We start from the raw sequence: 17,653 nt of genomic DNA on the forward strand, positions 1-17,653 counted from the left end.
AAATGAAATACAGATTTTTAATCAATTGATTACAGTAATCTATGAGCAATACATTATCCACAACCCTCAGGGCTTTAGGTTTAGGGAGACCCCAGATATTAGCAGGCCTTCCCATTACCACCTCGAACGGAGAGAGCCCAGTTCTAGTCTGGGGTGTGGTGCGCATAGCTAACAACACAATAGGTAAAGCGTCGGGCCATTTTAGTTTAGTGTCGGCACATGTTTTTGCAAGTTTGTTTTTCAAAATACCGTTGTGTCTCTCTACCAATCCCGCACTTTGAGGGTGCCTAGCTGAATGAAAACGTTTCTCAATCCCTAGGGCAACACATATTTGCAACATTACGGCTGCGATGAAATGGGGGCCGTTGTCCGACCAAATTATCCTCGGGAGCCCAAATCGAGGGAAGTACTCTTTCACCAGGATCTTTGCGGTAGTCATGGCGGTAGCATCTTTGACAGGGAAAGCCTCGACCCATTTGCTAAAAGCACAAATGATAACAAGAACATATTTCAAGTTATTACATCGCTCCATTTCAATAAAATCAAGGTGAATGGTTTCAAAGGGGACAGAGGGGGGCCCGAAACTTCCCCTTGGAGTCACTGTCCCTTTACCCACATTGTGCTGCAGGCAAATCATGCAATTCTGAACGTGTCTCTTTGCAGTTTCCAAAATTTTATCATTCACCCAAACCTGCTGTAATATCTTCGTAATTTGCTGGGCACACACATGCGTTGGACCGTGTGCCATTGTAACCATTGCTAACACATAAGAATCAGGAAGCAACCATTTCCCGTTGGATGCGTCCACCCAACACCCTTCATCATCCAATTTTCCCATGCCTTCAGCCCACTTCCTAGACTCTTCAACTGAGGCATCAGTCTGCATGTCTCGCACAGACCCAATGCCTTCATCTATTATACAAACATCTCTCACTTCCCTCGAGGTGTACATGTCTGTGCTAAGGTCTGTGGCTGTTTGTCTAGCTATCAAATCTGCAAAAGCATTTCCTCTGCCCACATTGTCTATGACCTTGCGATGTGCTGCACATTTCATGATTGCTAATTGTGCAGGGAGTGAGAGCGCTGAAAGTAGTTGTACTATTAAGGGACCATGCTGAATCTTGGTCCCATGTGAGGTCAGAAACCCTCTTTCCGACCACAGTTTTCCGAAGTTGTGAGCCACCCCAAAGGCGTACTGGCTATCCGTATAAATATTGACTCTATGCCCTTGGGAGAGCTCACAAGCGCGGGTCAACGCTATAATCTCCGCGGCCTGCGCGGAGTTATGCGGAATCCTTTTAGTTTCAACAATCTTGTTCAAAGTAGTAACTGCATAAGCAGCTGTAGATGTGCCATTCGGAAGTTTGAAGCAGGAGCCATCGCAAAACAGCTCCCCTTCCGCATTCTCCAAAGGAGTATCTGAGAGGTCTATCCTGCCCTTTGTTTCTTGTTCGGTGGCATACAGGCAGTCATGTGATCCTTCATCACCGCAAACAATATTTTGCGGGAGAGGTAAGAGTTCAGCCGGATTGAGAACACAACACCTTTTAATTTGGATATGAGGAGCAAATAGGACTAATTCGTACCTTGTCAACCGGGCAGAGGTAAGGTGTTGCGTTTGAGTTTTATTCAATAGAATATCAACAGAGTGAGGTACCATCAGAATTAAATCGTGGCCTAGGACCATCCCCTCACTCTGTTTTACAGACGCAGCGGCAGCAGCAACAGCGCGCAGACATCGCGGCAAAGCGCATGCAACAGGATCGAGGGCGGAGGAATAATAGCCGCACGGCCTATTCTTCCCTCCATGTTCCTGTGTTAACACAGACAAAGCACATCCATCACATTCATGCACAAACAACACAAAGGCCTTATCGTAATTTGGTGTACCCAGAACCGGTGCTGAACATAGCGCGGTTTTGAGAAGCTCAAATGATCGTTGATGTTCCGATTCCCATGGCAGTGGCAGAGAAATGCCCTTCTTCGTCAAAGCCAACATCGGTTTTACCACTAGGGCAAAATTCGGGATCCACAGTCTACAGTAGGACGCCATCCCTATCAGGGCTCTGACTTCCTTCAGTGTTTTTGGGACAGACATGCCAGAAATGTGTTTTATTCGTTCAGGTGTCAATCTTCTCCCCTCCTTTGACAGGAGGTAGCCTAAATAGGCAACCTCCTGGCAACAATATTGAAATTTTTTAAGTGAAGCTTTGTGACCATTTTCAAGCTTTCTCAGAGTCTGCAGCCAAGAGCAAATCGTCTACATATTGAAGCAGCGTGCAAGTAGGTGGCAATTCAAGGGTATCGAGCTGCTCCTTTAAGGCTCTACTATAGATACTAGGACTTTCAGTATACCCTTGAGGTGCCCTTGTGAATGTAAACGAGCGTCCCCCCAAGGTAAATGCGAACAAATACCTGCTCTCCTCATGTATCGGAATACTAAAGAAGGCGTTTTTCAAATCTACGACACTAAAGTGTGTAGCCGTAGCAGGGATCATTGTTAAGATCGTTGTTACATCAGGCACGATTGGAAATTGTGGGGCTACCACCCGGTTAATAGCACGAAGATCTATTATAAACCGGTACGGAATTGCATTGTCGCCTTTCTTATATACTGGCAAGATCGGGCTATTTCATAAGCTACCTGTTATCTCTTCGATCACTCCACGATGTGCAAAATCGGAGACAATGCATTTCAGAGCACGCTCACCTTCAATTGAAATTATATATTGCGGAATGCGCGGTAGCTTAACCCCATGTTTCAAGACTATCTTAATAGGCTCGATGTGCAATATCCCGACATCATTGTCGGCTATTGCCCACAAACATTCCGGGACAATGTCAAACTCGGGAGGTAGAGGTCGGGTCAAGTACTGGGAGTTAAAGGGTTGCTGTGGTGAAACTGTTAATCTTATTCCGTCAGGGGAACAATTAATCACTGCATTCAGTTTCTTTAACAAATTCAACCCTAGCAAGAGAACCCTATAGAAACGTTTGTTTGCCCTGACAGTGGGATGTTTGGAACCCTAGAATGGTCAATGGAGCACTTCTGTGCTCCAGTGTCGATCAAGAACTGATGTTTCCTATTCCCCACCAATAATTCAACGTAGGGGCCCTTCTGAATAACGGGAATAGGTAAAGGTTCCAAACGCTGCTTCGGGCAATCCTAGTAAGGCAGAACTTTGTCAAAGGGAAGTTCTTCAGAAAGATAGGCAGCAGAAGGGTGATCAAATATATTTCTCGAGTCCATACTCGGAGTCTGATTTTCCCGTGAAAAAGGTTGTTGTGGATCTTGTAGAAGCTGACCCCTATCAGGGCCCCCTGCTCCGGGGCGGCCCCTTGGTCGCCTACCCATACCTCCAAATGTGCCTCCTGACCTCTGACGAAGGGCAGGGCACTGTGCTCGCCAGTGACCTTCCTGGCGGCAATAAGCACACTGATTAATATTTATAGAATTCGGAGGAGTATTTCCTCTTGGAATGTACTGACCTCTAGTCTGTGTCGTACCTCTTCTGGGGTTTCTGACAATTTGCTGCAACAATACCTTAGTCTTTAAGTCGCCCCTTCTTTTTTCGATTTTCTCTTTTTCATTATTAACCCGATTCTCATAATACTGAGCCATATGCAAAACCTCTGACTGAGATTTCGCCTGCCAAGCGCTCTCTGAGGACATAATTTGTGACTGGATGTCGGGCAACAATCCACGTACAAATTTGTCCGCAAACAACCTCTTCCCCGACTCTGTGCCTAAATCCTGTCCACTGAAGTCAGAGAACACCTGTTCAAATCTATTAAAGAATTCAGTAGTACCTTCAGTTTTCCCTTGGACGCAGGCCGTAAGCTTGTCCCAAATAATCCTTTTTTCTGGGATTATAGTTTTTAGTTTAGCAACTATTCTATCGGGTAAGGTAAGTATTACCTGGGGTGGTTTCTCACCAGCTGGTCATTCCCCATCTATTCTAATCAGATTTACCCATGTATCCCCTAGCCCCGGCACATCATCTACTGTCCGTATCTGTTTCCATACATCAACTGGCAAAAGCACTGGAAACAATAAGTCCATGTCACTTAAGGTGAACACAGAAGACTGTAAGACGGATTCTATCTCTTTATAAAACCCTGTCGGGTTTTTCCTAATATCAGGGACTGATTGTCTAATCGTGTTCACTTCCTGTCGAGAGAACGGGACGTGAACAAACTGCGATACGTAATGTGCAGGGATATCCACCGCGGGAGTACCAGCCGCCGCGTCGGCGGGGATTTCTGCTTTTGGGACAAGGGTTGAAGGGACCTCTCTCATAGGCAACTGAGATATAGGGACCTCCAACCGCTTACTGAGCAATAGGGCCAAATCGAGCGCTAAAGCAGCTGTAGAAGTGTCGGGCGAAAAAGCTCTTTTACAAATACCTAATAACTCTATGGGGCAACCGACCTTCTTCCTTATACATTCCTCCTGTAAGTGCTGTACCATCACTTGGATTACCTTTCTTTGCATCTCTACCGTGTATTGACTATATGTGTCATACACCTCATCTGGCGGTATCGATGAATCCGAGATCCATCGAATCGCGTCTTTGGTACAAATTCGTACTTCCTCAGGTGCTGATCTCCGGCACGAAAGGAACCGTTTCTGTACATATATCCTATCGTCCTCATCATCCTCGTTTTGTAACCTTTCAAAATCCCTCCTAAACTCAAACAACCTATCAACATGTCCACATACTTTCTGCTCTGTATCCCTCGAAAGTGCCAAAGCATTCAGATCTCTCACCCCTTGTGGGAGATCCGAAGTCTGCAATCTACCCCACATTACACCTAAGTGAATCCCCAGTCCTTCAATAAAAACATTTTTCTCGGGAAAATCGAGCAAATTAGATAATGTTGAAAATGCTTCAGTTTGATCACCTTTTTCCATGCAATGCTTAGCCCAAGCAAATAGTTCCTGTTTCCTGCCCGCAGGAACAGTACTACGAGTCACAATTGTTGACCCTGCACCGGGATCTGTTTTAACGAACACGGGGCTCCCCGGAATCGAAAGTGTAGGTGGACTTAACAAGGGTGCAGGGGAGAGAGGCAGTGTAATAGACAGAGGAGCGACAACCAAAGAACTAGGAGCAGTAGGCTGTGCAGGGGGAGTAGGGATAGCAACGGGAACAATAGCAGGAACGGGCAAGGTGCCCACAACAGGAGCATACGGAGGTGGCGCTGAAGAATCAGGCCTCCGTTCGTTCAATATTTTCTCAATAAACTCCTCGGAAACATGGAAATCTTTAGAGGGGTAAATTTTCTGGACCCCGAGCGAGAAAGCTCTATCCATTTTCTGGGCTTCTTCTAATCGTTTTTCCTTGTCATACAACAATGCCTTTTCGGCATTCGTTTTATGACGACGTGCATGTTTATCCCTACTTTTAAGCTGCTGCAATGCTTCCTTTTTCCAATTTTGTAACACATCAAAGGCTGCTGGCCTAGCCTTTTTCTTAAGCAAGATCGATTCTAATTATTCAATACGGGGGATCTCAAAACTACCATTGATTGGCCACTGAAATTCGGAGGCATTTCTGGTCTGTCTGTGCCAAATGTCATTAAATACAATACTACCAATGCCATACTTACAGTACATAGTACACGCCGGCGACCCCTCCTGTGGTGCCGGACGGCTAAATTCCAAAGATTGTCGATCGCTGCGGAACAGAGCCCTAAAGCAGCTAGACAATTTCCCAGGCATTTCTCAAAGAATTGGTGTTACCTGGTCCAATAATTGTGTCTGCAGATACAATACGCCAAATTCAAATTGTCAGGGTTAAATTAAGAGCCGGGTCACGACTGCGCCTGACCAAACCTAAGGAGGACCGTACGGTTTACAAAGGACTTCAGCTAACGAATTTTTACCTGCGTTCGGTGGTTTCGGCAAATCTGCCCGCCTCGGATTTGGACCCTCGTCAAGATGCCGTGTCAGACCGCACGACTATCGCCCAAGGATCGGATCGTGCAGCGCTGCCGAGGTATCGCGTCTCGATCGGTCGGGCCCGCAGAATCACACCGTCCGATCCCGATTCGATAGTCTGCGTCAACCTTCAATGATCCGGCATCAATCTTGAGGGTCCCTATTCGGGCGCCAACTGTGGAAACAGAGAAATTGATATGAGGCCGGGAAGCCCAAAAGGAAACACACCAACACAGGTTACAAAGGACATACAAAGCGCTTTATTTCAAAGTTACAAAGTTACCAAAGTCAATTGACATACGAATAGCTATTCGGCCCTCTGACTAACACGCGAACCTTCAACGTAAGGTTCGCACTGAAAGTGGGAGAGACCGATCATCGGGATGCTTGGGTTTTTATACGTTTTGTCCTGCATTGGCCAGCCCTCTCGCAAGTTAACCATTCTTGGAACTGTGGCTAGGGTTCGTAGCCAGGTCGGACACACAATTTACATAATTTGATCAGTTCCGCTGATACAGTTACATATTTACACACAGGTTAAAGAGAGGACAAGGTCTTAGTTCGTGACCCTAACAAGTGGCCTGCGGACATATTATTTATTCACGTGTGCGGAGGTCACCATGGCCGGAGTCTTACTCGAAATGTCATTCGGCCTCCATTTTGTGATTCAGGGTGACTTCCACACTGCAAGAGTACCTAAAATGGCGGCTAGATCCAAGATGGCGGCTTACACAATACATTAAGGTCAAGACCTTGCCGCGGAACCTATGTACATGGTATTCTTTAGACAGCTTGGCGTAGGCCAACATACATTTAAACAATGCGATTGGGGTCACAATATTATATCGATTTCCACATGTAGACCTAAGTATTAGGCAGGAGCCATTCCTTGAAGAGGAGGGTCTTGAGCTCCTTGCTGAACTCAGCCTGCGAGAGGTGGCAGGGGGTTTGGTCTTGACTGGGAGGAGGTTTCTGAGCCTGTGGAGGAGTTGAGCGTGTGTGGACTTAAGTATTAGGCAGGAGCCATTCCTTGAAGAGGAGGGTCTTGAGCTCCTTGCTGAACTCAGGATGCGAGAGGTGGCAGGGGGTTTGGTCTTGACTGGGAGGAGGTTTCGGAGCATGTGGGATAGAAAGTGAAGGCTGAGCTCCAGACATTTAGTAACATTGCATTAGGTATGAATGACAATGCTTGTAACAGCACGAACCAGCAGGAGAGATTTGTCATTAAGCGCTATTGAAGAATGCAAATTATTATTGTTAATACGACCTTTGCATGCCCGTGATTCAATAGTAAGAATGTGAGCTTTCTTATAGGGGATTGCTGCAGAAAGCGCCGAGTGCTAGGGCAGGTGGAGTCCCATACTAGTGGCCTTTCCCAGCCGCCTTCCTGGGTGCCCATATGGTCCAGAGGGGCTGCCCTCTGAGCTGGTTCCCTTTTCATTTTCTTTCTTCCATCTATACTTCTATTATTTTCTGTAAGTTCTGACTACTAGATGTGTTTGGATAATCCGTTGTTGTTAATAACCAGTCGTTTAGTTTACTTAAGGTTCATTCTATTGTTGTATATATGATTGCTTGTTGTATTATGTTTCTATTCGTTGTATTGAAAATAAAAATTGTTTGTCTTTTCAGTAAGGAAGCCTTTGATGAGCTGAATCCAGCCCCACATCCACCGGTGAAAATGTCCATCACGCATCGGGACTATTTGGCGGGATGCTTCCAATCAGTCCCTCCTCCTCCAACTAAGGTAAGCACACGTCAGACCTTTGGATGATCGTGCCGCAAGGACGTTACCACTGGCCTGCCCCGCGGGGGCTGCTGGCAGGGACTGTCCTAATCCCACATCAGTCTGTTCTCTAGTGAACCCAGTCAGGCTAAACCCCCTATATTGGGAAAGCTGAGAAGGTCCACAGGTCAATCAAGGCGGACAGAGGTGCCTGGCTGCTGCCCTCCATCTGTCCTGGGATTATGGTCAGTCCTCTGTATCCCCCTTGGCAAGAGTACCCTTCTTTGTTTTTCCTTATAATGGTGTCCTTCTAATGTAGCTCCTTGCAAGGCTGCACACTATAAACCCAGCACATATAGCACCTCTACGACTGGAGGTCATATTTACGTGTAAAAATATCCTTCTTAAAACATTGTTGGAAACCAGAGATGTGCTGGAAGTTGGGAAATCAAATATTTGTTATGCTTTGAAGCCCTTCAGTAAAACAGAACAGATAAATATCACACAGATTAAACAGGCAGTGAAACAAAAAACCAGGCAGAAATAAAGCGTCGAGATAAGGGTCACACCACTTCAGCCTGAGTCAGGCAAGTCTGCTCAAGGAAGTAAAATTCACGAGCTCTGAAGCCAACCATATTTCAAGATGTGATGTGCAGAGACTGAATGAATCTCTGGAAGCAGGAGTGCTGCTGTCAACCTCGAATGTCTGATGTGATGTGCAGAGACTGAATGGAAACTCCGGAAACTCTGGAAGCTGGAGTGCTGCTGTCAACTTCGAATGTCTGATCTGATGTGCAGAGACTGAATGGAAACTCCGGAAACTCTGGAAGCTGGAGTGCTGCTGTCAACTTCGAATGTCTGATGTGATGTGCAGAGTATGAATGGAAATTCTGGAAGCAGGAGTGCTGCTGTCAACTTCGAATGTCTGATGTGATGTGCAGAGACTGAATGGAAACTCCGGAAACTCTGGAAGCTGGAGTGCTGCTGTCAACTTCGAATGTCTGATGTGATGTGCAGAGACTGAATGGAAACTCTGGAAGCAGGAGTGCTTCTGTCAACTTCGAATGTCTGATGTGATGTGCAGATACTGAATGGAAACTCCGGAAACTCTGGAAGCTGGAGTGCTGCTGTCAACTTCGAATGTCTGATGTGATGTGCAGAGACTGAATGGAAACTCTGGAAGCTGGAGTGCTGCTGTCAACTTCGAATGTCTGATGTGATGTGCAGAGACTGAATGGAAACTCCGGAAACTCTGGAAGCAGGAGTGCTGCTGTCAACTTCGAATGTCTGATGTGATGTGCAGAGACTGAATGGAAACTCCGGAAACTCTGGAAGCTGGAGTGCTGCTGTCAACTTCGAATGTCTGATGTGATGTGCAGAGACTGAATGGAAACTCCGGAAACTCTGGAAGCTGGAGTGCTGCTGTCAACTTCGAATGTCTGATGTAATGTGCATAGACTGAATGGAAACTCTGGAAGCAAGAGTGCTGCTGTCAACTTCGAATGTCTGATGTGATGTGCAGAGACTGAATGGAAACTCCGGAAACTCTGGAAGCTGGAGTGCTGCTGTCGACTTCGAATGTCTGATGTGATGTGCAGAGACTGAATGGAAACTCTGGAAGCTGGAGTGCTGCTGTCAACTTCGAATGTCTGATGTGATGTGCAGAGACTGAATGGAAACTCTGGAAGCTGGAGTGCTGCTGTCAACTTCGAATGTATGATGTGATGTGCAGAGACTGAATGGAAACTCTGGAAGGTGGAGTGCTGCTGTCAACTTCGAATGTCTGATGTGATGTGCAGAGACTGAATGGAAACTCTGGAAGCTGGAGTGCTGCTGTCAACTTCGAATGTATGATGTGATGTGCAGAGACTGAATGGAAACTCTGGAAGCTGGAGTGCTGCTGTCAACTTCGAATGTCTGATGTGATGTGCAGAGACTGAATGGAAACTCTGGAATGCTGCTGTCAATGGAAACTCTGGAAGGTGGAGTGCTGCTGTCAACTTCAAATATCTAGAGAATGTATGTTCATGTTCCTTGTGCCTCCAGTTCTTGATACCCCAAAACTCTCACTTAAATGCGCACGTTGGAGTTGTTGTTCATGCATGGACACGTCGTGGTGCAACATTCAATTTTATATTGTCAAACGCAATAAATGAATTCAGCGTTAGCTCAGCGGCTTTTATTTGTGCACTGTTTTATCAACAAGGTTTTCGATGGTTACCCACCTCTACAAATGGGTGGTGCCAGTCCAACTGGGAAAGGAGTGCCACCTGCTGAGTTCACACAGCTTTTTATGACCCAACCATTACACTGACAAAAGGTTTCGCTCAATTTCTTTAGGCCTGAGAGATGCCCCTGCTGAGGCAGTGCATTTTTTAATGAGTAACTAATGTAAGATACCTTTCTGCTGCCTCACTGATATGAAATCTAGCATTTTTGATGGAAGCTCAGATGTCGGATGACGCTGTGATATCTGAATGCTGTCATTGGCTCTCCTTTCTCAGTTACTAATAGGACATTTCTTTTGCCGAATTGGCCATTAGCATCCTGTGGGTTTCAGGGCCCAGCACTTTCTTGTTGCAGGCGTGGATGATGCACACACAGACCCCCTAGGTTCACCCACTCTACAATCTTCTAAATTAAAATTGCAAGATTGACAACCGCGAGGGGAAAGGGGAAGTGGATAAAACAACAAACCAGGGCTTGTTTACCGCCCTCTGAAACCTTGTGCTCTACTTGACGACTCTCTGACCTGTTGACAAACATACAAATGGTTATTACATAACCGCTATGAGTGCTCCCTATATTTCTAGTGTGATCTTTACATTACATTACATTACAAGGTATTTATATAGCGCACTATAGACCCTCAGGCATGAAGGCGCGGACAACAAAAAAAGAAGAGGAGAAAAGAAGGGCCCCTAGTGCCCTAGAAATAGCAGAAGTGAAATGGATGGTACTAGAAATATGAGTCAAAAGAGGAAGGTTTTAAGAGCCTTCTTGAATTTAACAAGGCAACCAAGATTACGCAGATAATCTGGCAGATTGTTCCATAGACTTGGTGCCTTAAATGCAACGGCACCATGTTCGGCCTTAGATGTCCTGGCTCTAGGTTGCTCCAGAAAGTTTTTTGAATCCGACCTTAGGGATCTCCTAATAGCTTTGTCTGTAATATAACATTGAAGGTACAGAGTCATTATCAACATTCAACACTTAAAAGTAATTATCAATGTTCGAAATGTAATTCTGGATTCCACTGGCAGCCAGTGAAGACCTCGCCTAGCCTCTGTAACATGTTCACGTCTAGAGAGGCTGACCACCACTCTCACGGCCCAGTTCTAGGCCACCTGTAGTCTCTGTATGACCCCCTTACTGGATCCCAACAAAAGACTGCAACAATAGTCCAGCTTGGCCCCTATTATTGCCCTGGCAATAGTTTCGGCACTGTTTTGGGAGATTAGAGGCCTCAAATGTGACAGCAGTTTTACATAGTATACTGCTGAGGATACCACAGAGGACACATGCACTTTCATATTAAGGGATTGATCCAGTGTAACACCCAGTATCTTGGTTTTGGAGAGAGGGTTAATGATGTCATCCCCTAACTTAAAGGCACTGTAGGATGGTTCTAACATTTTAAGTGCGTGTGGACTCCCTACAATCATTAGTTCAGTTTTACTCCTATTGAGGGCAGATAGTTGTCTAACATCCACCTCTCGATTAGGCTGAAAACTCTATTTACTTCAGCCTCATCCTGTCCATGATTGCCTGTCTGTAGAACTATGCATTGAGTGTCGTCAGCATAGTTTGAGGAGACAACCCCCTCCTGTTCTAACATGAAAAAGAAGGGAGCCATGAAAAGATTGTAGATGCATGGCGATGTACTAGCCCCCTGTGGAACTCCATAGAGTACCGCAGTAGGTTCTGCTTCCGCCGTGTCCGAGCAAACACTACTCAGCTGGTGTTCGAGAAAGGAAGAGATCCACAGTGCTGCTTGCACCGAGAAGTTGGCTACTTCCTTTAGCCTTGTGTTTAATATAGTGTGATCGATTAAATCAAAGGCCGCTGATTGGTCCAAGGATATAATCAGTGAAAGCTTACTTATTTCCATTTGTGAGAGTAGTCTAGATTTGAGCTCTAGGAGAGATGTCTCAGTCCCATAGAGTTTCCTGAAACCCGACTGGTGGGAGTGCAAGATGGTATGCTGATTCAGGTGTTCCGAGCTTTGTTGGTAGGCTACCCTGTCCAGTATTTCTAGGAGAAAAGGGGTGTTTCAGATGGGAGCGGAAATTCAGAGGATTATCCCTTGATAGACCTGGCTTCTAATTGAGTGGTGTAACCATAGTGTGTTTCAGTTCTTTGGCTACTATACCATCTGCTAGTGAGGCATTAACAAAGGAGCAGACTGCACCAATGATGGAAGGGGAACAGCTCGTTATTATCCTAGATGTGCAAACATCGCCTCTGCAATGCGAACATTTCATTTGTTCGATGACCTTTATTAATTCTGGTTCACTTACTGGATGAAAATTAAAGATTGGAACATCTAAGCTCCTTGTAAAAGCCTTAGGGTTACCAACGTCCGGACAGGCCTGGTTCTGTAACTTTTTTTCAAGCATTACCGACTGAATGTTAAGAAGCTTGTTTTGAAGCCCGTCTTGGATACGTTGGCACCAGTCTTTATCCTTTAATTCAGTTAAGCCTGATGGAACCTGGGTACTTTCCTGTTCCTTAAGAATTTTTAACAATTCTCTGGTATCGGACTCGGCTTTGCTTATACGAGTATTATGATGATTTCTTTTAGCCTGAAGAATGGCATATTTATGGCATATATATTACGGACTTCTTGTATTTTTCTAGTAAGTCTGAAATGGGCTCCCTTTTCCATTTCTGAAAAGCCTTTGAGGAGATGGATTTTAGTCTTCTCAGTTCTTCTGTAAACCAAATCTTTTTGTTATTGCCATCTAAGTGTGACTTTCTTGATTTTAATGGTGCTAGATTGTCAGATATACTATTAAAGCTTTTCGTAAGTGCTATGGCTATGTGTTGTGCCGATAGTCCTTTATCAGAAGAGAAATCTAACGTGTTACCAATCAAAGGCTGTATGTTGGCTTCAGTTAGTTGCTTTGGATTGCGGGACAGGCTTCCCAACAGTTTACCATTCCCTCGATTACTCAGTAATACCTTGTTAGGACAGTTTTTCTGAAGTCCAACTAAGGGCTTAGTAAAACCATTCAACTGAATCAGTACAAGACTCCACACTTAGTATAAGGCTGTACCACTTGAGTACATGGCAGCACAGACAGAGCAGCCAGATTTATCTTAGGAGGGAGAGAGGGCTGTAGAATCAGTACAAATGAAATTGTAATACAAATCATCCAAAGAAATACTGAAACACTTTGTATTGTAAAAATAAATGATTTATTTAAATACAAGTAGGCCCAGATAAATAAGTACTAATACATTATATGAAGTCACAATTATAAAAGAAAACAACACTATACTTGAAGGCACACAGACCAAGTGTAGACCTTATTTGAAATACCTAACAGTAGTTCTAGGAAAGTCAAAACCTTTTCATACACATTCAGTATAGGTCACACCTATTCTTGGGGAGTAAAAACCAATGGCTACTTTCACAATTACATTCAGTAATGCAAGGGCAGTAGACGCTTCCAGTTGTACAGTGACTCTCAGTACAAATCACGTAATCAGTCAACTGGACAATATACTTGTGAATAGTTAAACACCTATTCTAGGTACAGTAAAAACCTATAACTACTTTTGTGATAACACACAGTTATACTAGGTGAGTAAAGCCTAAGGATGTAATATTCAATTACAGGTGCTTTTGAGATCAGTGAAACACAGCTAGAGATAAGCAGTAACTCTTGTAACTTATTTTGGATGGCACATTGCTACCCCAAGGTAAGTAAAACCCATAGGGGCTGATTCATGGAATTTGTGCGCCGAAAAACAGGGATTTGTGCGCTCTTCTGCCTGCAAATCCCCATTTGTTCGACAGGGATTTTCGGGCAGAATGGCACACAAATCCCCATTTTGCGGCGCACAAATTCCATGAATCAGCCCCATATGCTTTTTATATCTCACAAGCAGCCCAGGTTAGATCTTTCCCAACTATAAGGAGAACTGAAGTATGACTTATCAGGAACAGTTAGACCACAGACTCTAGGTTACACTTTACAGAATGACTCAAAGTTATTCTAGGTAGGCAAAAACCTAATACAGACTTATCTTGGCTAACAGCAAGTCAGGGGAAGACAGACCCAGTTGGGGGACACTCATACAAATATCCTCAAAGGACCTATCTGGTGATACCAACAGTTGGAGGACCTTCATACAATTACCCTGCCGGCAATAATCTGGTGAAACCAACACTTTACTTTTGGGAAGAGGCACAACCTAATCCCAGGAGAATAAAATACCTTCACATCTACGTTCTATTATACTGGCAAAACAGTTGCCAAGGAAGAAAAGATGTTAACCATACTTTTAAGAATAGTGCATCACACATCCAAGCTAAGTAAGAACCTTTGTAACTGCTCACTCTTAGAATTACAGTTACAAACCAACTCTTTACAATTAAGTACTTTTTAAACACGTTTTTTCTCTTCTACGCAAAAGTCCCAATCCCTTCAAAGTCTTTACCTTAGAGCATGAGTGTTCTCAGTGACAGAAGGGGGTCACTAGGACTAGTGACCAGCAGGCAGTGCTAGAATAAGTTCTTTAGTAGCAAAAGTCAGAGTTCCTTAGGACAACTGGGCAAACAGGTGAGTACTTTACTTCTAGGGTTAGAAGTGGGTCCAGGGCTTCTCAGAAGACACCCTAGCAGGATTCTAAAAGTGAGACTGGGTGCACTGGATGAGAGGCCTCCCCATCACAGAAAACACCCCACAGCTACACAGAAATCATAACAGGCTTAACCTAAGTACATACCTAATCCAACTCAGTACCTCAGCATTAAAGAAGATTTTGCAGCAGGAAGACTTCAGGATCTGCAGCCAAAAACCTGGTCAGTGGATTCCTTGTCGTGGTGACTGAAAACAGGACCTTGGAAGGTACTTTGCAGCAGGGATCACTGAAGAAGAAGAAGGCTGTAGGAAAGGTTTCCGTCATGCCTGAATGCGGTTCTGCGGATTTGGCCCCTTTTCAAGGAGCACAGAAGAAGACAGAAAATCGCGGTTGGATTCTCATCATTACAAAGGTCCAGCACTCTGTTGAGGGGATTTTCAGACTTGATTAGTGTCTCTGGAGATCCACCAGAATGCCCACAATGTTTCAGCGAGATTCGGAATTCGGAAGACCGTGCACTGCACAGTGGCTCGAGGTCCCAGGGTACTGGGGTATTACAGCAAAGCAAGGTCGCAGCTACGCATGGGATGGCTTTTTTAGTCTAGTGGGTCTCTCTAGGCTCTGGGTCTGGATCATTGTACTCAGAGTCCCCAGGCTGATTGGAAGGTCTGGCTATAGCAGACTCTGGTTACACAGCAGGCTCTCTGGTCGCTGGAAATTGTTTCAGCTGCCTTTTCTTCATCATCCTCTTTGGTTTTGGTTCCAGTGGTCGACTTTTCTTCAGCTTCCAGGTTCGCAGTATTTATCAGGAACTACAGCACAACCTCTGCATTCTCACCCTGCATTTTACAAGAAGGGGCGGTCTGGTTGTTCAATCAGGACAGTCAGCCCCCCAGTAGGATTTGTCCCCATTCAAGCAAGGCGAAAGACAAAGGACTGGGGAGTTTTAGACTCCTCCCTCGCTCCCTGCCATTACAGACAGACTGGAACTTGGGAGGGGAGTCCAGGGGTCTCCCGCCAAAGATAAAAATCACACAAAGGAATATCCCACCCTGGATGTCAGGGGAAGGAACAAGAAATGACAAGAAACACTAAAATGCCATAAAAAGAAGACATGGGCCATTTTGGTAAAACGAGCACCCTTCGGTGCCTTTAATGCAGCTGGGCACACAGCCCGCGGTAAAGGTGCACCAGATTAATGCAAGGTATCACTGCCAGTAGCCAGTGAAGGTAAGCTTATCCCTGTAACAGAATTGTTACAGCTTTAATGTGAAAGGGGATACACTGTATCTCCCCAGCACTCCACATAAGGTGGGGTGTGTTGGCTTCAGAGAATAAAATGTAAAAGGGATCCAAAGATCCTTTCTTTCCTTGGAACCTGTAGTTCTCTCAAGGTTATCCAGAGAAAGTTAAAAGGGGAGCCCCTAGGGCAACACAGCAACAAAAGGCACTTATTGCCAATAAGTGTTAAAGAGGATAACCTTAAAAACAGACTGTGGAGGGTCAACAAAATGATACCCATAAAAAGAATTAAAGATTCTGTGAGTCTGGAAAAAGGTTCCCACTCACTGAGGTATTAAGGAAAAATATCCCACTAATAAAGAAAAAAAAAATCTGGGGTTGACCGAGGTCAGGAAGATTTACCAGTTCTGTGAAAATCTTACCTAACATACCTGAAAGCTTTTGCCTTCAGCTGAAAAGGCTATTGTATTCAACTTGCCGCTCCTATATCTTTTTCTCTTTTCCCAAAACCTCTGACAGAATCTTGCCTTTACTCCAATTGTTCAGTGGGAAAAGTCTTTATTTCCCTGAATTTTCAGGTTTGAATCTAACCTGACATAAGCGCTTCACTTTTGACCTTACAATCCCTTTTTTCTGAATTAAGGCTTGCCTCGATTACAATTCCTTCTGTGCTTGTGTAAATGAAATTGTTTACCGAGGCGCCTGAACCTGCCCTTATGCGTAGTAAATCCAACTCTCAACATTAAGTAGTTGGTGTCTATTTAACACCTGGTGAAAGGTAGTCAACCAATCTCCTGCCTCGGAATGTGGGCTGAATCCAGGAAAGAAGACTCACGCTTTGAAGGAGCTGAAGGCTGCTTCCCTCGTGTCTCTTACTGCAGCTGTACCTTCCTCAGCCCACCTCCCCGCCACCGCATCTTGCCCTTCGCTGTTCCCACGCACTCGCCCTGCCTACTCAATCACAGGTTCGCACCCCGGGACCACGCTTAGAAACCTCTGGATATTAAGGGCTTTATAAATAACCTATGATATCATAGCATTACCTCTGCAACCTCACGCCACCACCATCATTGGCCCCCAGGTCCCCTCTGCGTCTGCCACCATTCAAAGGAAAAAGGGATTCCGCCCTCAGCATCTGCATCACATTTCCATGGTGGCCATCTTTACTTGGGCCTTCCTTCCCTTTCATGAAAGAGTGCACGGTTATGCACACCCTTTTATTGAAAGCACCAATGAGACATCGTACATAATGCTGAGGAGATGGTAGTATTAATGGCCGCTGCGGCTTGCCCAGCCTGTAATGGCCATAGGCCTTTAGAAAAGATCCTCACTTTGCTCAGGCCTATCACTACAGGTAGCTGGCTGGCAAAACTCCCAGCCCCGCCCCCACACAGCCACTAACACTATTATAATGATTCTTCCATGTGTTCCTCGCTAAACATACATTGCTAATCAGAGAAGTCTGTTCAAGGTATTTCAATTTTATCATCATACATTTTTTCATCTTAATATTTGCAATAAAATTCTTTCTGCTCAATATTTCAATGTGACTTGACATATTGAAAACATGAAAACGTCTATTTACTTAGTTATGCCACTGGAATTACGCAAATATTTGAAACCTCTGAGTGATATAAAAATGGATGTATGCCTTGATGAAGACCAGTCGGTCGAAACACGTGTCGGCAACTATTAATAAATAGCACAGCAGACATACTATGCAATGGTATTTTGAAGATCTTTTGATCTCCTTTGAATAATCATGTCTGATTGAAAGATGTGAGAGTTGTGGTGCAGCGGAACCAACCCTTTACATTACTTGGAATATACAAGTATTACGTAGAGTGTTGGACTGGTGCAAAAACAAGCATGATTATTTGATGCTAAGCTTGCCACTTAAATGGCCAACAATTGCGGCAGACGTTCAC

General features: G+C 44.8%; 1 protein-coding gene across 2 annotated transcripts in view; it reads left to right on the top strand.

Moving 5' to 3' along the window:
* Positions 1 to 17,653, top strand: part of SPAG8 (sperm associated antigen 8) — a 419,928-nt gene that overhangs the window by 372,175 nt on the left and 30,100 nt on the right. For both annotated transcript variants that reach the window (XM_069626773.1, XM_069626774.1), the window contains exon 5: positions 7,577 to 7,691. In XM_069626773.1, coding sequence (XP_069482874.1) covers positions 7,577 to 7,691 — 115 coding nt within the window. The remainder of the gene's footprint in view (positions 1 to 7,576; positions 7,692 to 17,653) is intronic.

This window comes from Ambystoma mexicanum, chromosome 6p, assembly GCF_040938575.1.
Source record: "Ambystoma mexicanum isolate Mex_15411 chromosome 6p, UKY_AmexF1_1, whole genome shotgun sequence".
NCBI classification, from domain to species: Eukaryota; Metazoa; Chordata; class Amphibia; order Caudata; family Ambystomatidae; genus Ambystoma; species Ambystoma mexicanum.